Below are 23,796 nucleotides of genomic sequence, written 5' to 3'. Positions count from 1 at the left end.
ATATTAGAGCTAAATAGCTAGCTTGCATAATAATATCTTAAGTTTCGTTATTTAAATAAAATGTACTTAAAAACTAGTCGACGTGTTGTAAGATTTAACTTACTATGACAAACTGTCCTGAACAACTTCATTAACATTATCAGCGTCCATAAATCCAAAAAAAGACGCAACTAGCTTAAACACGAAGGAAATCAATTACTGTCTGCGTGACCGTTGACATCGTAATGGTGGCTAATAAAAGTTAGCATGATAACTTATTTCGTTCACTATGAGCCAGGAACTGACTTGTCAAACAACCTGTGACTATGAAAATTCATCACCCACCCTTCGCCAGGCGGTGTTGTTGTATGCGAGCACGTCGGACAGAGAAGACAGCACCGTGGATGTAGCGGCGCGGACAGCTGCCGGGCGGACACCCAGGACAGGAGCCCCCTGTACGGTCCTCTGTTATAACAGAGCAGTGTAGATGTGAAGCTACCATCATTTCTAATGTTATGCTGTTCTGCGGTAACGGTAATAGAACTGTCCGCCGATATCAGTTAGTGAAGGTAGTTGTTCAGCATTAGAAACCTGCTGTTTTTTTCTCTCTCCGCTGTGTTTGTAATATTACCATGCTGTGGTGAGTATCTCATCTTACCTCAGGTACTGTTTTGTTTCAGATTGTGACTTTTCTGGTGGACATGAACGCGCTTTTTCATCGCTTTCACAACTTCATCTTGCCGTTGGTGCGGGGGAAGGAGCGCGTGTGTGCCTGCACCTGCGGAAGGTAAGACACAGCCGAAGTGTCCGTGAGACCTTCGTTTATTTTGTAGTGCGCGAGACAAAGTCAAAGCTTAGCCGTACGTCTGAACTTACTTTGAGTGGACAAGCCTTGTAGGCTAGCGCATTCCAGGGTATTCACCTCTTTGCTTTCAGCTCAGAGTATCAGTTTTCAGTAAGTTACTTACTCTGCGTTCAGACTGCGTGCTGCTGATGCGGAGGGATCACCGCACCTGTTCACTTACCTGTTGAGCCGCAGAGGACATTGTGGCAATAAGGTAGCAAAGTGGAGACTTAAATTTAGAGACGCACCAACATAGCAATGTCATTAGCAACTGTCAGCTTGAAAAAAAAAAAAAAAAAAAAAAAAAAATATATATATATATAGAGAGAGAGAGAGACATATGTATGTGTGTGTATGTATATATATATATATGTGTGTGTGTGTATAAAGTTAGTTAATTCAACTGTTAAATTATTGACAGAATCCAAATGGTTTTCACAGCCCTGTATTTCAAAATTCCATGATTGTTTATTTTCAAGTAACAGGGTTTCACTCGGTGCTTTATACTAGAGGTTGAAATAAAGACCAGCTAACAGGAGAGGAGTAGAGAAGCTTTCTTGCACTCAGCAAAGGTCATGTTTTCACTTATTGTAGGCTGTCACGTCCTAATTTAATCAATCACAAGACAAGAGTTGTCAGGATCTGGGTAGTTTCCCATCTCTGCTAATCAGTTTCTTATGGGATACCTGCTAAAATGAAAGATTGTACACATTTTCATGGGTCAAGACAATTCTTCTCTTGGGCTCAAGAAAACACATGTAAAAGGTATTGATTCAAAATCTACAGCATTTTCTGATTGCCGTGTGTCTTAAATCCAGAAAAAATAACATCATGTGATATATTTAGTATCCTGGTATTGTTCAAAAGGGCAGGACAGACATCAGATTTTGGGATCAGCCAAGAAATATCCATATTGTTATCATCTTTTAGCTTCATGGGCTCATTTTTGTCCACTGGCACCATTGTCTATATTTGTGCGTGCAAATCTCTCACCAATGGCTACAACTCTGTGTTCTGCAGGCATCAAGTCTATTATGTCATCCCATATAATGAGGCCCAGTCCAAGATGGCTTCCAGAGAAAACAACGTTTTAAGTGACATCATGACCCAGCAGGAGATGGGCCTGATAGTGGGACTGCTCTTGGGCCTCTGCATCAGCTGGTTCTTGCTGCTCCTTGACAGAGTTTGGTTCTCAGGGCTCAACTACTGGAGGGCAAACCAAATGCATGGTGAGTAACTGTTCTACTGTGACACACGCACACACACACGCACACACACACACACACACACACACACACATTTATTTATTTATTTATTTATTTATTTATCTACAGTGCATTAGAGCAAACACTGTACTTATCCATATCAACCATGTGCAGTTTTTTCAAATTAATGTGCAAATCTTCAATATTTTTTCTACATTTTTCAATTGGCAATATATGTTTTATTGTCTTTTGTGTAAAATGTACATATACTGTATATAGTCAACTTCTTATTTTGTTTTTTTTTTTATTGCCTTTATTTCCTTGTTTGTTTGTTTTTTTTCCAGATGTGGGTTTCTGGTCGCAGATGCCCAAATTCAGCAACACAAAGGACTTCTTCAGATGGTTACTTCCAAAACACACAGAGGACTCTAGCGGGAACATGGTGCACATCAAGCAGGATGTGTACCATAATGTTAATGGAAGCATTTGACACATACAGATAAATACGTGGATTACATTTAATAGTTACTTTGTGTGCGCTGTGTTTCCTTTAATAACCCAATAGCCCCAGCAGGTGTGATTGCATTTTTATTTCTCTGTGATAGAAGAACAATTAGGGGGTTCCTATATGGACGTGAGGTTGCACTCACTCATTTCCACTTACAAAGAATGCAAATGTCCCAAAGATGGGACAGGTTCTGCAGAAAGTTTTTAAATTGAAAATGTACTCCATCTATTCAGCATTGTGCTCTTATAGTAATGTCAGATAAAGGATGCTCATTTGTTTGCTTGTTTTTTGTTTTGCTTTGTTTGTAAAACTACAATAACACACAATAATTGACACATACCAAGGGTTAACAGGTACATTAAGCATATTAAAAAGTTCTGGATGTGTTATTCCACACGTAGATATCTTAACTGGTTTATGTATGTATGTATGTATGTATTTCAGCATCCGCATTCCGTGAAAACCGCCCTACTCTGTCTCTGATTGGCTAGTGTTCGTTGCTTGTTTCTGGTTAGGGTTACATGGTTGGTTAGATGGTTACAGTTAGGAAAAAATGTCAGGGTTATAGCCAATGAAAGGTGGAGTAGGGGCGGGTTTTCGCTGAACGCGGATCCGGAGGGGGCGGTGTTACACTTGTAAAATACGTCCCTGCCGCCGCCATATTGCGACGTGGTTCTGATTCGATCAAATTTTCGAAAATGCCAGACTTCTGTGCTGCGGTTGGATGTTCCAATGAAAGAAGTGTCAAAACAAAGGAACAGGGAATAACATTTCACAGGTGAGAAATTATGTGACTACACGTTACCTTTAGGAACGTGTTGAATGTGATGTATCAAAATTAATGATCCTTCTTTCAAGCTAACAGAACGACATCACAGTTATATCCAGAAGATGCTGCATCCGGCCTGTGAGATGCGTCTCTGGCGCCGCCATCTTGCGGCGGGGTTCTGGCCCATTCAAACAGTAACCTTACATAACGTTATGCTAGTTAGAAAATGCTACACTTTTGTGCTGCAGTTGGATGTTGCGGTGAAATAAGTGCCAAAACCAAGGAACAGTAAGTGGGAAGTTGTTTTTCATTACTGTTACCAACTTGTTGACTTTGATACATCACAATAAGTTTTCTTTATTTTAAGATAACAGAAGATTAAGTGACTGTCCTGATGCTGAATTAAGAAACTATATCAGATAAAGAAATTAAAAGCTGAAGAAGTTAGTCAATAGATCAGTGATATTCAAACATTCAGTTTAGCAATTAGCTATATTGCTCTATGTTCAAAATTATTTTAAAATGTATACATCTGTTACATGCCGCTTTTATATCTATATATCTATCTATATATACATACATACTATATAAACATATATATATATATCTCATATATAAATGATACATCGATCATCATCAGACTTTTTATACATGATCAGAGTTCACTTTGTGTTGTTCATCTCTCTTGTATAAACATGCAGCCATTTCGGTTTCACTTTCATAAAACTGTAAGACTGGTTCCTCAAAATGTGTAACTGTCGCTCTGCAACTATGCACAAACCTGCTCATACAGTGTGTCTTAACATGTAACTTAAAAATGTGAATATTTCACGAAAAATTTAATTAAGAATATAATTGTGAAGCCTGCAATAAATTTGCTTGATCTTTAAACTTAAATGTTAGTTATAACTGTCTGTTTTATTAATGAAGTCTTCTGTTCCAAAGTAAGAAACAAAATTATATCTTGGCAGCCAGTTCACAATACTGTAAGGAAAGCAAGTATTCTTTGAAACTAATCAGATTAGTTAATCTGAGCTGAAAAAATGAAGTTGATATTTTTCTGTCAGTTATGTCATTCTATGTGTTATTGTGTTCAGTAACTCCAAATGATCGACTGTAAAGTGTTTGTTTATGACCGTTGCAAGGTGCCGAGGTGACATACAGTAGCATGAGTCTTGACTGTAGCTATAAGGCATGCAGAATTGCATTGTATTTTTCAAATGAGCTTCCTTTTATGTTTAGGTTCCCAAAAGATAAAGTAAAAAGACAGGCGTGGAAAGCAGCACTGAGGAGAAAGGAGTTCGAGCCAAATGACCGCTCGGTCATCTGTAGCTGTCACTTCAAGCCAGAAGACTTTGACATGACTGGACAGACAACTCGCATAAAGGAAGGAGTGATCCCGTCTGTTTTTATATTTTCTGACCATCTGAGCAAAGTTAGTGTCGTTGGCAAATTGTTTCTGGATAAATAAGGACAAATGTTCCATATAATCTTAATCTCTCACTAATGCCCACAAAACCTATCGCCGAAAAAAAAGTTTGAAATTGTAATCTCCAGGTGCCCAACACATCCGGGTCAACTAAGACGTCCCAAAAAGCTGCAGCACAAGGTCCGGATGTTCGCGTTCAGCTGCCAGAGGACCATGAAGTGTCAGCTTCAGTGAGTGAAAGAATTGTTCTTTTAAACACCTTTGCAGGGTGGTTTTTATCATAAAGTAAGAGTCATTTTAAGTTGAAATGAATATTTTTCAGGACCATCAGTATGCCCTTGACCCAGTTAAAGTAAAAAAGAAGTTAACTGAGGCTCAGGAGAGGGTGGAGGAATTGCAGCGGATCTTAAGAAATGCTAAGGACCGGGAAAGAAGGCGTAAGAAGGTCGTGAAATCCCTGCTAAAGGATTTAAAACACAAAAATATGCTGACAAAGGAGCTGCAGCAGGAGCTTGACCTCTACTCTGGTTAGTTGAATTGCTCCTTTCTTTCACAGATGATGCATGTGTAATATTTAACAGTTTGTGGTGTGAATTGAGTCTTATCACATAATTTTAGACTCACCAAATGATTTCTGAAAATATTTACTGTAGAATTTCTGTCATACCAAATATGTAACAATGCACACATATGTCATCTCAGTCCATGTTTTGTGCTGGTATTGTCATTAATGTATGTTTTTTTTCCCCAACTTTCAGATCTTCCAGATTAACAGTAGCACAGTGCCTTCACTCCTCGGAAGGAATTTGCTTTAACACTAATTTACATGGACCTAAAGCCTCTTGAGAGAAACAAACATGATATCACTCCCACATCCTCACACTCTTCAAAATGTAAGTATGTGTTGTGCTGCTTGAATACAATCTGTTGCTTTACCTGCAACAGGAAGCTGCAGACAGCGGATGGCAAACCTGGATTAAACACTTCACTTGCTAGAAGAGCAAGAACATTAAAATGTGGCAAGATTTTGGTCACTGGTGTTTTATGGTAGATGCCATGGCCATCAGGAGGCAGGTTCAGGATGACCCTCGTACACAACCAGTGACAGGCTTCATAGATGCTTGAGATGGCATTGATGAGACAGTGTGGCAAATGAAGCCCATGTGTTTATTGCTGTTGGACTGCAACACTCACTGAAGGAGTATTCAGATCCTTTTCTGAAGTAAAGCACTAATACCACAATGTGAAAATACTCCACTACAAGTAAAAATTTGCATTCAAAACTTTAAGTGAAAGTTTGTGAGTTTTAGCAGCAAAATGCACTTTTAAGTATGAAAAGTCAAAGTACTCACTGTGCAGTAAAATGGCCCATGCCAGTGTTTTACTATATATGTTTTGAAATTAATATCACTGCTGCATCAATGTGGATGTTGCATTTTATGTTGTAGATGTTTATGGTTAAGCTAATTTTAACTATTTGATATACTGTTGGGTAGTTTAATCTTTGCTCCACCATGGCAGAGGCACTGACGTATTGAAGGACTGTGTGGATGTTATTTAGTCAACATCAGCAGGCTCCGAGGGGCATGTGTCTGTATGTCAGGAGCCAATCAGTGCACAAGCACCTGCCTGCTGTTCCTCCAACGAACATCCACACACTGTGTATACTGTGTATAATTTTTAAATGTAAATAAGCCTGCCAGAAATGTCATTGATCTTTTCAGTAGTGTTTGTTGTAATTATGTCTATTTAATCAAGTCTTATTTGCAAAATTCTAAACAATATTTGTATATATTACATCAGCTGTTTTACAGTGCAGTGAAAAACAGGAATGCTATTATTAATAATATAGGGTATGTTTTTCTTAAATATTATACAAATAGTAGTGTTATTATCTACATGATTAAGTATATCAGTATGAAACTGTGTTTTTAATGTAACTACGTGACCTGTATCGTAAATACATGTCTGGCTTTTGTAACAAACCAAACTGTCTTGGAAATTAGTGAAAAATTAATTGAGTTATGATTTTAATTTGGGACATACATGCAATAGGAGGCACTTCTTCCTATTCCAATATGGAAAAATACCTCTGCTGCGACCAGCATGGTATGTGTGAATATGTGTGATTAACGGCTAGGCGACATCACTTGAGGCAGTTTATCAGATTTGGTGCTGCTCTGACTGGAGCCATAAAAGGCTTTATCAAATATTGTCACATGTTCTCCAAGACTGACAAAAAATACTTTGATGTTTTAGGTCGGTGGAGTTCCCCTTTTACTCAGCAAACTCTAAAGATCATGAAACAGTACTGTGAAAACCCTTTGCAGGTTCACCTGGGGACTGGCCGTCTGAAATGGTCATAGGAACTTGAGTCCATATCTTGTTCAGAACAGTTATGTTCTGATATCTTGCAGTTAATTGATTCAGTATTTTATTTAATCAAGCTGAGTTGAATAGTTCCCCATCATAAATAAAACCCTTCACTTTCCTAATCGTAATTAACAGGTTGTTCAGTCATTTATGCGACACCCTACATCATAGTACATGAAGGCTTCCAGTAATGTCTGACAGGGAATTTTATCATGCAGCCTATTCCAAACCAAGGACGCCTTCACGCCCTTGACTTTGCAGGAGCCTCCTCCAGCCCTCAGCCATTACTGTGAAATATTGAAATCCCATGTGATTCCTATAGGACAGTATTGCTGTCTCATCCAATATTAACCTGTCCTCTTATGTGCTATGTTGCTGTACCCTGACTTTCAAAACCATATATTTATGATGCTTGACAATGTCATGGCAAGGTCTGATCTCTCCAAATGGTACACCAATATATGTTGCATTACTGGCAGTTCAAAATATGGCTCTGTGAAAGAAATCTCAAATCAACTGTCTCAATTATTCAAGTGTCTCTAATCCAAACAACAGGTTATGTAAGATCATACAGAAACTGTACACCGAAAGATTTGTAAGAAACGCCAGAACTTTAACTGTTTATAAAAAAAACAGATCCATTTAATCATTTCAAGAGACACTCCACTGTGCACAACACTTATATACTGTTATTACAGACAGTCTGGTTTCCATGTAAAGTACACTTCCATGATTTACACATTATATATTAGACTGAAAGAGTCTCAGGCGTAGGTTGTGTTTTGAAATGTTAATCGATTATCTTCCCCAACGCACTGAATTCCTCTTCTGTCAAAGACAGTCCAGGAGACTGAGACATACACTGACAGACTACCTAAAGGGGCGTGACACTTGTGTGTATAATCCAGACCGCCCCGCTAAACAAATCTACAACTCAAACTGGAGTTCCATCCTTTGGAGGAGAGGACCCAGGTTTATCTTCCTTTTGGACCTTACCCTCGCTGTCACTGGAAGCTACAGGCTCAGCTAGACTCTCCGCTGTTGTTGCAGCTTCTGCTTTGACAGCATCTTCACAGTCCTGTCCAGCTGGGGTGACACCTTTGCCTTCGGCAAATTGGTTGATGTCTGAGGGAAGTGATGCACTTTCACCTTCTGGTTTCGTATTTGTCTCAAGAACTGGAGCAATCACGTCCTCAGCCTGAGGTGCCTCACCGAGGGGCAGAGTAAAGCCCATTTTGCCACCACTGCCTGTCGCCCCAGCTGGGGGAGGTGTAAGAGTCTTGGACTGAGCCTCCTCCTCTCCATGCAGCCAGTCCATCTTCTGAAGGTGTTGCTTGACAGCGTCGTCAACCCGAGCATCAATCATAGCCTCTGTCAGGACGCCATCTTCAGAGGAATATGCTGCCGCCTGCAAGAGAACATGAGACACATTCATTGACTTCACAAAAATGAAAATCTTGTAGCATTTTGAAGTCGAGGATTGTGAGGTTAAGATTCACGACTACCACAGGGAACGTACCTGCCAGGCCACACCCAGCTTAGAGATCTCTCTTCCAGACATGCCCTCTGTCCGCTTCGCTATCTCAGAGCACTTTTTACCATAGTCAAACTGTGCCAGCTTCATCCTCCTGCACAAAGCCACACACAAACAAACGGATCAGATGGGGACAAAATAAAATATTTCTCCACTGTTTTGCTCAACTGGACACAGTTTCTTTTACTTTGTTGTGTCTTTGACGCTCAGTTCATTGCCTCCTGACTTGTGTGTGGATCAACCCCATCTTTCAGCCTAACTCACACATCTGATCTGTTTATAATTAATGCCTCAGCATGGCTGGCCACGCTCCAGATACCCAGCAGGCTGTTTTCTTTGCCTTCATCTCAAAAGAGTCTGAATCTAATCCTGATCTTGGCACAGCCTTTCAGTCAAGGATCACTCTGTCAAATATTATATGACTCCTTAAAACCACTCTATTAGCGCATGCAGATGTGAGTGAGTAGACATGATGGACAGAGCCTAATTGCTGTTTCAGTTAGCATCCCTGGTGTGCAGTGGTTTGGGTTCCTGCCCTGGTTTCACAGCTGTGTTGCTGTGTGGGGATTGTACTCACTGCCTCCCTCCAGTGGCGGGCTCCAGCACATATCTGTCAAAGTACAACCGCACCAGCCTCTCCCTCTCCTCAGGACCCGGCAGAGCAAAATTCACTATTTCATCTATACGGTCATTAATGGCCCAGTCAAACTGCTCTGGTTGGTTACTGGCCAACACCAGCATGAACCTGCAGGGAAGAAAAACAACAAAACTCACGAATCAAGCAGCTTAGAGACGCTGTTAGCATAGACAAAAAGAAGTCAAGAGTACAACACATTTAACGTTTCGGTTAGAGCACAAATTTTGCACAGAACATAAATGAATGTTTACTTGTTGCTCTGTTCTCCAGTCCGATACAGAAATGCATTCAAAGTGGCTCTGAGGTCTTCACTGATCTTCTCCTGCAAAGAACAAGAGAACAAGATTTCACGTTATATAGTTAAAGATAAGGAGAATTGTAATGGTCAGAAAATGGCTGTTGTTACACAAACATCCAAGGTTTCTGGGGATGAAATGCATGCAGACTTACAGTGGATCTCTTGCGGAGGAATGCATCAGCCTCATCAACAAAAAGCAGAAGTCTGTAACGGGATAAAAACACATGATAATCTTCATCACCTCTTACAGCTGAGGCTTGTTCTACGGAGCAGAACTAACATCAGGTTTATTCCTGAGTTTTCAGGGTTACGGTGGTTCACTTCTTACTGGGGTACATCACCATTGTAACTTATGCTGCAGATAACAGATTAACGCGTATAAAAGCACCACCTACTGACTAATCAGCATATCCTGGGTATGTTGAATTTGCTTGCTGTTTGTATATTAGCTTCATTTAATATATTATCAAGTAACCTACCCGCGTCGACTCGTGTTAGCCCAGTCAAACACTTTGTGCATGGCTGTCACACCGTCACGGCCCATGGGTGCCACGTCACCACCAGTCATGATCGCATAGTCCATCCCAGAATGCACTGCCAGCTTCTACTCAATACAGAGAGGAATTCCTCACAGTTGGACACAGCATGGCCTTCCATGTATATAAATGTTTACAACAGTCACCATTCACTCCTCAGCTATACCTTTGCAAAGAGAGTTTTGCCCGTGCCTGGAGGGCCGTACATGAGGATGTTCCTGTACAGGCCGTTGTTCTGCCTTGTGTTTCTTGTTGCTATGGCAACGTCACGCACACGCTCTTCCAGGGAAGGCTGAGAGATAGAAAAATGCAATTATGTCAAGTGATTACAAAACTTAAAAAATGTTGGTTAGATCTTTTATAAATATCTCTGTGTCTACTTACACTGAGCACAACTCCCTCGAGAGCATCCTGCGGTTTGCTCTTCAGCCGTTTGGCAGTCTGAATAGTGAAGACGGAGGGACAGAAAAAGGATAGTTAGTGTATTATAATCTGCAGTTAGCAAAATGAGCAAACGGCCAGTTGCCAATTAGCGACCTTGATTGGATGCTTGATTGCCTCTCCCACGGTGAATCGGGACGTTTCCCGCACCAGTGACGGCTTCCCGAGCCTGGCCTCGATGTAACGTCCCGCCACCGCTGTTGCGTTTCGGGCCGAATAAACTCCCACAGCTAAAAGGGTCAGACCTGCCACCTGGTGATGGAACAGTTACAACATTCAAACACTGTCCACTGCAAGGATCGGGAAAACCACTCAATTCAGACCCAGTTCAGGTTTCCCCACACTGACAGTCTAAACATTTACATGGACATTTATGGTTACTGTTGTCTATTAGATGCCATCAATAGTCTAATCTCTATGAACAGATATCTGCATGTGAATACAGAATCTGTAGACAAGGGAGCACTCTGGTTTCCATTTGTAGTCTGTTGTAGTTTGAGAAGTATTGACCAATCATGTTTGAGTTGACTTTGGTTGCATGCAAAATAGGTGGAACACATTGGCCAAAATGCAATCTCGGAACCCATCAGCTATCACCTAATGATTTAGCTTTATGTTGGCTTGTTTTTAATCTATCTGCATCCATATGCAGGTATCTCTTCATAGAAGCCAAAATTATCTGTAAATGCATTTATTTGTTGATACTTTTACACCCAACTAACCTTCATTGTGTAGGAGAGATTGTATTTTAGAGATTTTATCTTTTGTGTATTTTTAGTATAATCATTCACTCAACAGATTGTGGAAAGGAACCCATGTCTCACCGTGGCTGTGACTTTGTCCCAGTCTGACACAAAGGCCCTGAATCCTTCTCCAAACACAGCACCTGCAGTCCTAAAAGCAAATACCAGTTCACTGTCAAGCATGCCCTTTGGGTGTTTACAAGATGCAACTGTTGCTTAACCAGTTACTTAACATACAAAACTGACCATTCCTGTTTACACTGCATTCTTTTTAAATACTTCCTTAACATGTTCAATTTCAATTTACATAATTCAGGACACCAAGAACCATCAATACACTGCATCTAATCCTCCACCATCACAAAGACTATGGTGTAATCTCTTACTTTATGGACTCCAGGACGGTCTGTCTGTGTTCTGCAGCCTTCAGACGGATCTGCTCACGGATGATATCAGCGTTCTCTCTCTCCACGCGGGCTCGTGCTTTAGACTCGGCCTCAATGCGCAGAAGTTCATTCTTGTGCCTCAGTTCCATCTCGTGCTCTATCGTCGCTATAGAAACGCATGACAAGTACATAAACTACCATTCAACCCTGACAAAAGCTTCCACAAGATCCTGTCATTAGTGTTACCGTGGTGACGTGTATACCTTTCCTCATGGCCTCCTGTTTCTGTACAGACTCCTCCTGTTTGCGAAGGTTCTCCTCATTCAGGGCTTGCTGTTTTAAAAATAATTTTTTAAAAAAACAGTCATCATTTTGGTTCTATGATCATTTTGAAAATCTTCTAAACTAAATATGTAGTAGATGACCTTACCTGTTGCCGTAGTTGATCCTCATATCGCTGTCTGGCCAGTTTATCTTGATACTGAGCTCTCTGTAGTGGGACAAAAAACAACTAATTGTAACCATGTGACTCAAATTGGTCTCGTTCACTGCTGCAATACACTTATCTTTACTTTAAAATAGTAAAAAAAAAACGGACAAATCATTTCTGTTCTCACCGCTTGATGCTGCTTAGTCTCCTCATTCAGAGTTTTCCTCCTCTCCTCTGCCTGGATTCGCATCTGGTCGCCTTTCAGCTGCTCAACTGCTGCTTCGTACTCCTGTTTAGACACAAAACAAAAAAAGATCTATCAAACCCAAGCAACACATTGATGAGTATTTACAGCCATTGCAACTGCATGATCAACTGGGTTGTACCATGAAAGTCCTCAAAGAGACACAGAAGTAGAAACACACAAGGGATACATTTAGAATATCAGGAAATAAACAGAATTTATAAATGACTTCTATTTTTGACAAACTACAAATATGCAACTCTGCCCCTGCTCAAACATAGAAATACTTCATATACATGGAGAAAAAAAACTTCAACAATTCCATTACAGTAATTTTTAACTTGTGCATTCAATCCAGATGCAAAACAAAGAAAGCTTTACCAGATGCTAATTTGATCCAGTAAATAATGTCCAATATTTACTTTATTCTGTAGTTACTCCAGTGTTTAGCTGTTATATTGTAAACTGTAGCGAAAAAGCCCAAAACACAACACTTATCCACACTACATCTCTCAGTGTCATTACCCATCCAGTAACTCACAAGATTATAAGCATATTCTTAAAATTGAGTAAATTAGCACCAGCAAAATAAACAAATTTCTCTGAAAAACTACTGGGGTCCTGCAGCCGATCAAGAGAGAAGCAGCAGCTTAGGATGCGTGTTTCCACTCCACCTTCATTTTGCTCTGATGCTCCATCTGAGTGGTCTGCTCCTGCATCCGAGCCAAATCCAGAGCTTCTTTGGCATGTCCTGGATGGAGGAGAGAGGTAAAACCACAGAAACTGAAAGGTGCGATGCCTTCAGATTTAGTCATCAGTGTAGCATGAAGGTCTGCCTCTGTCAGATAGGTCACCAACACTCTTTCTACCTCCACTTATTTAAACCGTTGTGGAAGAGAAATCTATTTACAAAAAAAAAAGACAAAAGCAATTGGTGAACCATTACATGTATGTGGAGCCAGCGGAATTTGGGTTTTGCAAGCCAGGTTGCTTGGCGGTGACCTTTGAACCCTGTCTACTAGTTTGAATGGAGGTGAGAGCAGTACGGCGTTGTTCTCCTAAAGCGACCAACAATTAGACAAAAATGATACTAAACATGTATGTTCACGTGCTGGCTGTGAGGGTGAACCTCATTATCTCAGCTGCTGCATCACTGTAGCGACCACCACCATGAACCAGAAGGGAGCTGTGTGCTGGTGCAGCATGACTCTCGGTGTGCAGTAGTGTTGTTATAATCTGGAGAAAACTACCCTGCTTCAGCCACTGAGCTGACAAACCCTCTCAAACACTTACGGGACTTGTCGAGCTCCTTGGCTGCCTGAGCAGCCCGCTCTAGCCCGGTGGGATCGAAGTTGCTCCATTTGTCCTTGGGTTTATCTCCACCGCCGCTGCCTCCAGCCGGCGGCGGTGGTGGTGGTGGAGGCTGAACCGGGAGACCGGGAGGCACTTCAGGCTGCCCCTTGTTCAGGCCGAACAGCCACGACATTTTTAAAAAGAAGAAATAAAGTAGAGTTTAGTCGGTTCTGTGTGGACCGAGAGACAGCAGCTGCTCCAGACCTGTCACTGCACTTCCTCCACACGCGTGTCACGCCGCTACCGTCTGCGCATGCGCAACAGAGAGTCTGAATAACAGAAACGACAATTGGCTGTTGACGAGCACTTCTTCTTTTCATTGGCTGCGCGACAGACGTTTTCAGCAGAGGTCATTTCATGTAGTCCCACCCAAAATCGATAAGGTAGCCGCAGAGGGTCATAATGCATACAACATACATGAAAGGACATGGTTTTCTGTTGGTTGCGTCAGGCTGTTTCTGGTTTTGTAAGTCACAGGTCAGTGACATTGCTGGGATATGTCCTTTGTATCTCAGTTTCTACCAAGGAGCATTCTTCAGAAATAAATGTTGGCCTGTGTCAACTACCACTGATCTATTATATTAAGATAATTTTGTCCTCGCGTTCACTTGTATTGTGATGTTGTGCATAGTGTGTGCTATCATAGCTATAAAAGAAGTAAACATTTAGAAACACAGCAGCCATCATGAAAGTTATACATGACAAGTCTAGAATGAAATCATATCCCCTACAATGCAATTTTTTTTCAATAAAGAGAATCACAACAGGGCGACAGAATATTTATCAAAATGTTTATTGAACTAAACATTCAGAGGACAACCTCACAACAAATGGTAAAATGTACATTTACAGTGACAAAAGTAATTACTTGATAAAGCTTGAGGGCACTCTTCTTCACAAACTCCAAAAACCTCACACCCAACAGCATGAAATCATAACTTAACAAACGGTTGCATACATTATACACAGGGAGGTTTCTGGAAATTGATGATCACATCCTCTATCACGACACTGGAGGTAATCAGGAGGGCTGCTGTGGAGGACTCTGCAGGCAACACTGCAGCCAGAAATCTCTGGCACACACAACAAGAGACGTCAGAATGAAATCAGTGAATGGAGCAGAAGCAGGTGTGTGGATTAACTATTGCTACAGTGTTTGATGTCAGCTACTACAGCTTGGATCGTGATTATGTCCCTGTGATGACAAATATTCTTGCCTTCACATTGGTCACCTCATAGAATTTATAACAGCATTTTAGAGCTGCCTATCGCCAGTATTGTATGCAAGGGCCTTAATAGTGGGAAAAGTCATAGAAATTCACGAACTCTTTTCATAGTTGCGCTGCTTTTGGATAACAAGATCACAGCATGGTTGAAGGGCAGCATATTGAGTGGAAATACAGTCCTTTCAGTTCAGTAATCAAGGCGCTGCAACAGAAATCATCTGTCCTGCTGGAGTTTCCTTGAGCAGGATATTACACCCCTTTCTTCATCAGGGACATTGCTCAGTTTAAAAAGTGCCTAAAAAGGAAAATACCACTTTTACACCAAACACCAGTGTGTGACTAAACCACGTGAGACTCCAATTTGTACTCATGTCCATTTGTGTATACATGGTGAAGGCAAGAAGTGCACGTCCAGCAGTCCAGTGAATTTCTCGCAATGAGTCGACACATTTTCACTATTTGACCCACATTATATGTTGTGACCAGACCCTGGCAACAAGATGGATAATGTATGTGGGTCGTTAAACATTAGGCAACCCTGGTATAGTGATCAATAAAGTATCACAAATATTAACTATATTATTTAATTAATCTTGTATGAATATATGAAAAATACTCGGATGGAGCAACAACTGTAAAGCAAGGAGGTGCGTGTGTTTCGTGAACATCTCCACAATCCAAGACCACTGTTCTTTAAACCACATAACAACTGGAAATCTGTAATAAGTCCTTCACTGTAGCAAAACAACACGGGAGAAGACACCAGTGGGCTCTTTGCCGTCACCGAGCGCTGCCCGGAAGCCTTCCTGTTGCCGAGCCTGTGCCAGCTTTGCAAGTGAGAGGAATGACCGAGGTTCTGTGATGGCCAGGTCACTAATAACACGTCGGTTGAGCTGAACGCTGGTCTGTGTGGATAGAGAGAGGAAATGTGTCACATACAGGTAGACTGATCCAACAGCATAAAGAATGTAGAGAGCAGTGGCATAACACTGTCACATTCAACACAACTGACCTTGGTGAGGTTGTGTACAAGGGCGGGATACTTCATGTTGTGCTCTCGTGATGCTGCTGCAATGCGCGTGATCCAGAGCTGATGAAATAAGAGCACCAGAAATATGATAAATTACATTGATTACCTTACTCGAGCACTGATTCGCAATTAAATATTACACTGATACGCCAAACAATTTTTGCAAGAAGTCGACATTCCCACAATATAAATGATTAGTACACCCATCTGAAACTGGCATTTTCAAGGACAGCTCAACTTTAGCTACACACCTTTTGGGCCTACCTTTTGGACTTATCACGCCCTGAAATGAGCCAATGACCTCTCCTGATAGCTAATCATTTAGTGTGGGCATGATTGGTGAGCAGTTCAACCAAAGAGTCCTTTTTTGTCTTTTACCATTCGGTTTGCAGCATTTTTAGGGCCCAGAAGAGGTGGAAATATCCAGTATATATGGTTTCCTTTAGCTCCCCTTTAATAATCTCGTGCCCCTTCAAAGACATTGGTACACCTGATCAACAGACTGTCACTGCTCCTTCATTACTCTCTCATGTATTAGCATGCACTTTTCATGTAGATGTACCCAGGACTTAGTATTGCTCCTGAGTGGATTATCCTGCTGAAATACAGGAAACTGAATAGGTCTGGTAAATACGACCCCCCTATCATTCCCAAAGTCCCTGACCTTTCAAGAGTGGCACACTTGTTCTCGTGTTGCTGAGAAACATGGTCTGGATTTCACAGCAGTTAGAAGCTATTTATCTGACATTACACATCAAATCTCAGACTGTAGTCCCGCACCAGCCATTTGCTTGTTGTTGTGGAGGACATGTGTATTTGACGAGTATTTGTGTCTTACCGTTCTCATGTTACGTTTCTTGAGCCTCCGAGCTTTAGTGGCGTAAACGAAAGCTCTCCTGACGGCCCGCACAGCCAGACTGTAGCAGCGGTTCTTTCTGCCTCTGAAGTGCTGTCGGAGGAAGCGACAAGAAGGACGACTTAGACAAAACGACCATCATTATTGCTGTTAATATTAGATTAGCAAGATGAGGCATCTTTCTAACTGTGTCAAGCAGCACGGCTCACCTCCATACAGCAGGAAAAATTAGCAAATGACTCACTGACTTCTAGTTAAAAGAGCTCACTTTTAATTGTCACACTGACTACAACATGAAAAATATCACATCATGTTCCCACTTCCCCCCCAGGAAATAGTCGCGGCCTTACCCGTGCATGTTTAAGAACTTCTTGCACTTTCCAGTATCTGTCGGGTCCACGGTTTCTGATCCAACAAGATAACGTCAGGAACACCATGTCTGTTTTCTTAAGTACTGCACCGCAGTCTCCTTTATAACAGAGTGAAGACGACAATACTGGATAAAATGACCTCAACTCAGCTCCACCTGTGAAGACTCGATGTTACCAAAGCTCAGTTCCACACGCTGGACCACGACTGACAGAGGCGCGCTGGGTTTGTTCGATTTAGAAACGCGGACATCTGGTGCACGTGTACCCTCTGCTCCGCCCGGGTTTGCTGACGTGAAAAAGCCAAGCAAGAGCCCGCGCCTTTCTGAAAGAAATTAATACACTTATTATCATGAAGGGCTGTTGGCAAAAAATGACAAAATACGAAACAAAAGTGTCAGAATCTGGTGAAACAAAGCATGAAAATCACGCTTTTCTACAGATTGTAGTTCGGGAGACGTCGGCTAATCGACCGCGCGCTCCCACCACAACTATGACGCAGCCACGGTGGATGCTGGGATAGCAGGCGGTGGAGGTCAGAGAAACTCCAAAATGTCGGTGGCTGGTCTGACGTCCTTGAGCCGCTGTGGTGTTTTGGCATTCCGCTCACCTGCAGGACTGGTGGTATGTTGAAAGCCATTAGAATAAGGAGTTACAACAGGTGTTGTTGTTAGCTACAGTTTCTGTCTATCGGTTTTCTCAGAGTAACGTCTCCGGTCAGAACAGTCCCTGTTGACAGCGCAGGGCTCCGTCTATACTCTGCCCTGTCTAGTTGACGTCCAGCTACTAGCGACTTACTAGCTGAGTTAGCCGTCACTGTCCACTGTAGTTAGACTGACTCAACAATGATCTTTTTGGCAGGTTAGTTTCTCGTTTATCTGTTGTGTTAAGCTTCATGTTCAGACGATTAAAAAATAAACCCATCTAAACACCCAATGTGGCAGGGAACAAGTTAGAGAAACCTGTAAACATCGTTGTGCTAATGTTCATTGTAGCTTATTGAAGCTGTCTGCCAACTTTATGTAATATAACGAACTTCAGTCAAAACAAACAACCAGATAACAGTGATGAATTTATAACTTAATTCTGTGTAATGGTAAAGCCATATTTAACTTACCAAATCATGTGACTGCAGGGTTGCATAAGAGTGTGATTGATGGCTCTCGATAATTATAATAATAATAATAATTATAATAATCTTTGTACTTTAACTCACTAAAATGCTCAAACTCTACTCTTCAATGTGCCTTGTTAGGGATTTTTATGAGTGTGAGCACATCAAGTAATATTAGAAGAATAATAAAAGCTGTACCAGTCAGCAAAACAAAATGTGGCAAAAAGCAAACAAAGATTGAAAGAAATGTTATTATTCTTAATGTCAGGTCAACATTTAACAGACATACAGTACTTTTCTTAGTGTCACTACCAATGTGTAATAAAAGCAGCAGAGTGCCAAAATAATCATGTCTTTACTCCTTTTGCCCCTGCTGTCAGGCAGTACGGTATGCCCAGACAGCAGCAGCTCCAGCAGCACAACCCAGAATAAAGAAGTTCCAGGTTTACAGATGGGACCCGGACACTCCAGGGGACAAGCCCCGCATGCAGACCTACGACATCGACCTCAACACGTAAGTGTTCCAGCTTTTTCCTCTGCCATGAGAAAGCCCAGTGTGTGCTGCAATGGGTCGCTCTCTGTTCTCATGAGAAATACTGAAGTACTAACGATGGGAATAGTCTAGTCTATCGGAATCATGCCGGCATGTTTTTCTGACAGTTGTGCATTGAAAAACATGCCAAACCCATGTGTCTGTGTTGCTGCAAACTTGCAACAAAAAGGAGTCACAGTGGAGAGAAAGTAACGGCCCAAAAAGTTACTACAGACAGCTGGCTACAGCCTGCATGGCAAAAACTGATCAGGATGTTGATAATAGCTTTGGTAAGATGCTTATCAATTATATCCATGTCTATTCAAGACATAAGTGACAATGAACAAAAGTGATGGGTGAGGTGAAGCTGAATCCATTATTTTCTATATCAAGGCACTTTGGAGTGTATTATCGTTTTTATTTCACTTATTCTACAAGGAGGGAGGTTGAATTTAAAATTGATGTGTGGCATCCAGGCAGAAACAACCATCATCTGTGGTCATTCTATATAGATTTTAGCTTATAATTGGAAGAGGTTCAGTGAGGATGTCTATGTCTTGCCCTTTTTTAATAGCACTGTAGTTACTTGGTCATGCTCTCTTGCACTGGTGGAGGCTTATTGCTTAGTGAAGTTCAAAGCAGTACCCAAGCACATGTAAACAGAAGGCATTATTAATGAACTGAGAACAGCCTGCAGGTAGATTTAACTCAGGGGATCTGACAGCCTGGCATATTGCCAGTCCTCGTCCTTCATCTGATCCTCTAATCAGCTTTGGGACAATCTCAACTCACTTCTGTGAACATGACACTGCACATATTTATATTCCAAAAAGACAAAAATAAAAGTAGCAAGACAGAGTACCAGGTGGACAAAATCTCCACCAATAAAAAAAAAAAGTAATATAAATAATAATGATGTTTTTAAAAAAAACAAAAACAGGACACTGCAGCTAAAAGAGTCACAACTTAAAAATGCCCTTTAGCCATAAAACCTGTCAGGATTTTTTGGGGGAAATCAAACACATCAGAAATGTTCCTTTTTATGCTTTCACGTCTTGACATTCTGGATTCACCATCTGGTTTTGTTCCTCTTCATGTAGTTGTGGTCCGATGGTTCTAGATGCCCTGATCAAGATCAAAAATGAGATTGACTCCACCCTGACCTTCCGCCGCTCCTGCAGAGAAGGTCAGTAACATGGAGGTTGGAGTGTGTTACCAGATTAATTACACTACAATAATCACTGGATCCACTATTGTGGTAGGAAATGTTTTCAGATCGTCTTGTCTCAGAAATGATATCAAAGCTTTTATTGTGTGTGTTTAAATACAGGTATTTGTGGATCCTGTGCAATGAACATTAACGGAGGAAACACTCTTGCCTGTCTCAACAAGATTGACACTAATGTTAGCAAACCAACTAAGATTTACCCTCTGCCACATATGTACGTGGTGAAGGACCTTGTGCCTGTGAGTAAATATCCACCACACTCTCAACTGTTCTTCAGTCTAACATTAATCAATGAAGCAACAGATTTAAGTGTTAATGTAGCTGCTAAAATTTAAAATAGTAATTTCAGCCTGTTTTGATGGACTCATAGGTAAAATGTCTCAGACAGATTAACACACACGACTTTCCACTTCTTCTCTATTGATTTATTCCTTGTCTTTTGTGAACAAAGTTCACAAGTTAAGTTAGTCCAAACACACAGATGAAGTTCTGATGACACCAAAGTCCAGTTTTTCTTTTTAATGAGGTTTTATTCTGACTTTTGTATGTTTACTGGATCCTTGAATGTGCAATTATGTTTGCAGGACATGAGCAACTTCTACGCACAGTACAAGTCTATTGAACCGTACCTGAAGAAGAAGGATGAGTCAAAGGAAGGGAAGGAGCAGTACCTGCAGTCTGTGCAGGACAGACAGAAACTGGTACAGCACTGTTTTTATTTTGGTTCAACAGTGAAGTTTTCCAGTGCTCAGAGTCACATGAAAATAAATATCATCTCTTGCTTTTCTCCTGCAGGACGGGCTGTATGAGTGTATCCTGTGCGCCTGCTGCAGTACGAGCTGTCCCAGCTACTGGTGGAATGGAGACAAATACCTCGGGCCTGCCGTGCTGATGCAGGTGTGTGTCTGAGCATGTAAACATTTAGGGATGACTGATTAAATCCTGAATTTGCAGAAAAAATAACAATACAGGTGAAGAGTTTATGGGTTTGCATCCTGTTGTCTCTCAGGCATATCGTTGGATGATTGACTCGCGAGACGAGTTCACAGAGGAGCGTCTGTCCAAGCTGCAGGATCCTTTCTCCCTCTACCGCTGCCACACTATCATGAACTGCACCAAGACCTGCCCCAAGGTGACCTGTCGGCACACACCTGCAGCCACATGCACACCAAAGCTCATTCGTTGCAGGAGGGCATCTTCTCTCCATCCTTTTAAATATTTAAAAACTCACTGCTCTCTCCCCATCTGTCTCGTCCTCCTCTTAGGGACTGAACCCAGGAAAAGCGATAGCAGAGATCAAGAAGATGATGGCCACGTACAAGGAGAAGAAGGCCGCTGCTGTCTGAAACCTCAGTTGTCCTCTTGTACAACTTTTCCCTCCATGATTAAATTATATATTGATTAAAACTTGCTTATTTAGGTCTGAAGGGCCGATACACCTGTCAGCTCCACTCACACCTCCACTCGCTGCAGACTGTATAGTCAACTGTAATGGAAATGGGTGTGTGTGTGTGTGTGTGTGTGGTTGGAGGACTTGGTGTTACAGAAACGCACATGTACAGTATGAATGCAGGAGAGAGAATATATGTCTGTGTCTTACATGTAACATAACAGAGATGTTTAACTCCAGCTCATCTGTGTTTATGTTTGTGCACTTTTGAAACACGATGCTGCATATTAAAGTAAGAAAGGAGGCGTTTTCTTCTGTGTAAACTAAGAAAGGAGGCGTTTTCTTCTGTGTAAACATTTTTATAGCATGTTGCTTTTTAGTTTAGCAGCTTCACATACAGTCTATATGTCCCCTCAGATCTTCCAACACACCAACAGCAGTCTTTGTTTTGATGAAGAATAAATAGTTGAAATGCCTGCAGCTGATTTCATTGATTATTTGCTGTCACTATTGCTCTTTTGCTCACACACCTTCTCCTTTAGTGCACATCCAGTGATTAGCAGCGAGTGTCCTGTAGATGTCACTGTTCTACAGAGTCTGAGCTGTGAATGAATTAAACTTTCAGCAGCTTCATCATAGTGTTGCTGGGTTAATGTAAAGATCACAAGGCAGATAGATGTTGCTGTAACACCTAAACAATCTATACAATACCATATATGTAGTATTAGTCTCAAAGAGGTGTTCAATCATGCAACATATAAAGTGTGGCAGGTTGTTTTTTGACTCCGTTCCAATACAACAAGCTGCAATCATGGGTAAACAGCAGACGGTGTATGTCATTTGTAGATTATCAGTGACGTGTATCCTGTATAAATGTTGTTTAACTGGAGTCCAGTTCAGACAGTTCACAGTCTGATTTGATGTTCTTGTGCTGCTGTACTCTGTGACTTGTTTGAGGTTTTTTTATTTGCAAAAGTTAAAATCATACAAATGATAAATAATAAAAAAAAAATAGCAGTTAAGGTGAGCCTCAAAAGGCCATGGTATTGCTTCAGTCTAAATAACATATAACAATATTCACACTGTCAGAAACTTTAAAAAACAGGTTAAAGTCTATTTTAACAGGATCTGTCGGACTTTATGGAACTATAACTGAGAAAATTCAGGACCCTTATACTCATCTTCCTCTGTCTAGTGCCTCTATGTATCTCTGCTTCATTAATGTTTACAGAACTGCAAAACTAACAAAATATTATAAACATAACACACTGATGGAGTTTTAAAAGGTTATTCCTGGTGAGATTGAGAAAAAAGCTAACTGACTTATAAAGACATGTCACCCAAAAAAATGACTAAAATATAACAAAATTATATGTCATCAAGAAGACACAAGACGTAATGATAATAATTATAAAACACATTCACATAACAGAGAAAAAATACCCTGTAATTATATGTAATGACAATGAAATGAACGTAAGATAGTGTGCAGCCATAGTTTGTGGCTGACAGGCATGGCATGGAGGGGAGGCCACAGTATGAACAATTCAAGCAGTCTGGCTCATCAAATAAACTTTAGTCCTGCAATCAAAGTTTTTGAAAGAGCAGGACTGTGTTGCAATATGATGATACTGATCTGCTAGAAAATTGTGGTGGAAATTTTAAAGGACACAAATGATTTTCATGTGTTGCATTATATGAATTACTGAATTTATCAGAAGAAAATCTGTTAACTGTTATAAGTACTAAACTGACTCCATAGTATTTGGAGCACATTTCAGCTCTCAAGACAATAGTCATTTGTATAAGAAGTACTCACATCATTACTTGACTGAAAGTAGCAGCACCACAGTGTAATAACACCGCATCGAAAGTAAAAGTGCAGCATTTAAGATTTCACTCATGTAAAAGTAAAGAAGTATTAACAACAAAGTTCTCACAATGCAGAGCTGCTACAGTCAGTGTATGTAAAATTATTGGATCAATACTCATATACTACTTCATATACTTTTGTGGTCAAATCTTTAACAATGATGATCATATGATTATGTGTGTATGTAAAATCTTCATTTGAAAAGCAACTATATAGCTGTTCAATACATGTAGAGAAGTAGTACAGAGTAAAGCACAAAGTACTTGAGTAAATGTACTGAGATACTTTTCACTACTTTCACTTGGTGAAGGCAACGGTGACAGCAGTGATTCGGCAGCGATGTTTGATCAGCTCATCGATACTTTTCCTCGCGCGGCGTCACGGGGTCTGTCGGGGGAGCAAGGCCGGGATCACCCTGGAGGGGTCTCGGTGCTGGGGCCGGGGGCTGGAGGCTGGGACTGGACGGGGAG

General features: G+C 41.0%; 5 protein-coding genes across 6 annotated transcripts; 3 read left to right on the top strand and 2 right to left on the bottom strand.

The window, feature by feature from the left end:
* The first annotated feature begins 680 nt into the window (after positions 1–680).
* On the top strand, positions 681–2,518 carry LOC121612623 (transmembrane protein 240-like). The gene is made up of 3 exons (XM_041945646.1): positions 681–766; positions 1,844–2,052; positions 2,373–2,518. The coding sequence occupies exons 1-3, from the start codon at positions 681–683 to the stop codon at positions 2,516–2,518; spliced, it is 441 nt and encodes a 146-aa protein (XP_041801580.1).
* Positions 2,519–3,196: 678 nt separating this feature from the next.
* LOC121615335 (THAP domain-containing protein 2-like) lies at positions 3,197–7,265 on the top strand. 2 transcript variants are annotated; one of them, XM_041949657.1, is made up of 5 exons: positions 3,197–3,314; positions 4,548–4,740; positions 4,863–4,964; positions 5,057–5,261; positions 5,493–7,263. In XM_041949657.1, exons 1-5 carry the CDS (start codon positions 3,235–3,237, stop codon positions 5,504–5,506), a joined length of 594 nt encoding a protein of 197 aa, XP_041805591.1. In that variant the 5' UTR covers positions 3,197–3,234; the 3' UTR covers positions 5,507–7,263. The 2 variants fall into 2 exon arrangements, with proteins under 2 accessions (XP_041805591.1, XP_041805599.1); XM_041949665.1 differs by lacking the exon at positions 3,197–3,314 and adding an exon at positions 3,357–3,593 and having other exon boundaries at positions 5,493–7,265.
* A 324-nt stretch (positions 7,266–7,589) lies between these two features.
* atad3 (ATPase family AAA domain containing 3) lies at positions 7,590–13,926 on the bottom strand. Its single transcript, XM_041949387.1, has 16 exons — positions 13,650–13,926; positions 13,031–13,107; positions 12,300–12,401; positions 12,113–12,172; positions 11,946–12,015; positions 11,683–11,848; positions 11,378–11,447; positions 10,650–10,805; positions 10,497–10,553; positions 10,279–10,404; positions 10,056–10,180; positions 9,729–9,780; positions 9,530–9,600; positions 9,219–9,386; positions 8,627–8,735; positions 7,590–8,515 (listed from the first exon to the last, which is right to left on the bottom strand). The coding sequence occupies exons 1-16, from the start codon at positions 13,840–13,842 to the stop codon at positions 8,042–8,044; spliced, it is 2,076 nt and encodes a 691-aa protein (XP_041805321.1). The 5' UTR covers positions 13,843–13,926; the 3' UTR covers positions 7,590–8,041.
* Positions 13,927–14,492: 566 nt separating this feature from the next.
* On the bottom strand, positions 14,493–17,407 carry mrpl20 (mitochondrial ribosomal protein L20). Its single transcript, XM_041949768.1, has 4 exons — positions 17,172–17,407; positions 16,804–16,914; positions 15,948–16,025; positions 14,493–15,840 (listed from the first exon to the last, which is right to left on the bottom strand). Exons 1-4 carry the CDS (start codon positions 17,256–17,258, stop codon positions 15,667–15,669), a joined length of 450 nt encoding a protein of 149 aa, XP_041805702.1. The 5' UTR covers positions 17,259–17,407; the 3' UTR covers positions 14,493–15,666.
* Positions 17,408–17,699: 292 nt separating this feature from the next.
* sdhb (succinate dehydrogenase complex, subunit B, iron sulfur (Ip)) lies at positions 17,700–21,929 on the top strand. Its single transcript, XM_041949606.1, has 8 exons — positions 17,700–17,813; positions 18,684–18,817; positions 19,936–20,021; positions 20,166–20,302; positions 20,648–20,764; positions 20,859–20,960; positions 21,073–21,195; positions 21,329–21,929. Exons 1-8 carry the CDS (start codon positions 17,742–17,744, stop codon positions 21,407–21,409), a joined length of 852 nt encoding a protein of 283 aa, XP_041805540.1. The 5' UTR covers positions 17,700–17,741; the 3' UTR covers positions 21,410–21,929.
* Positions 21,930–23,796: the final 1,867 nt, after the last annotated feature.

Source organism: Chelmon rostratus, chromosome 2 (assembly GCF_017976325.1).
Source record: "Chelmon rostratus isolate fCheRos1 chromosome 2, fCheRos1.pri, whole genome shotgun sequence".
Lineage (NCBI taxonomy): Eukaryota > Metazoa > Chordata > Actinopteri > Chaetodontiformes > Chaetodontidae > Chelmon > Chelmon rostratus.
This window is presented reverse-complemented; position numbering and strand designations above follow the sequence as displayed.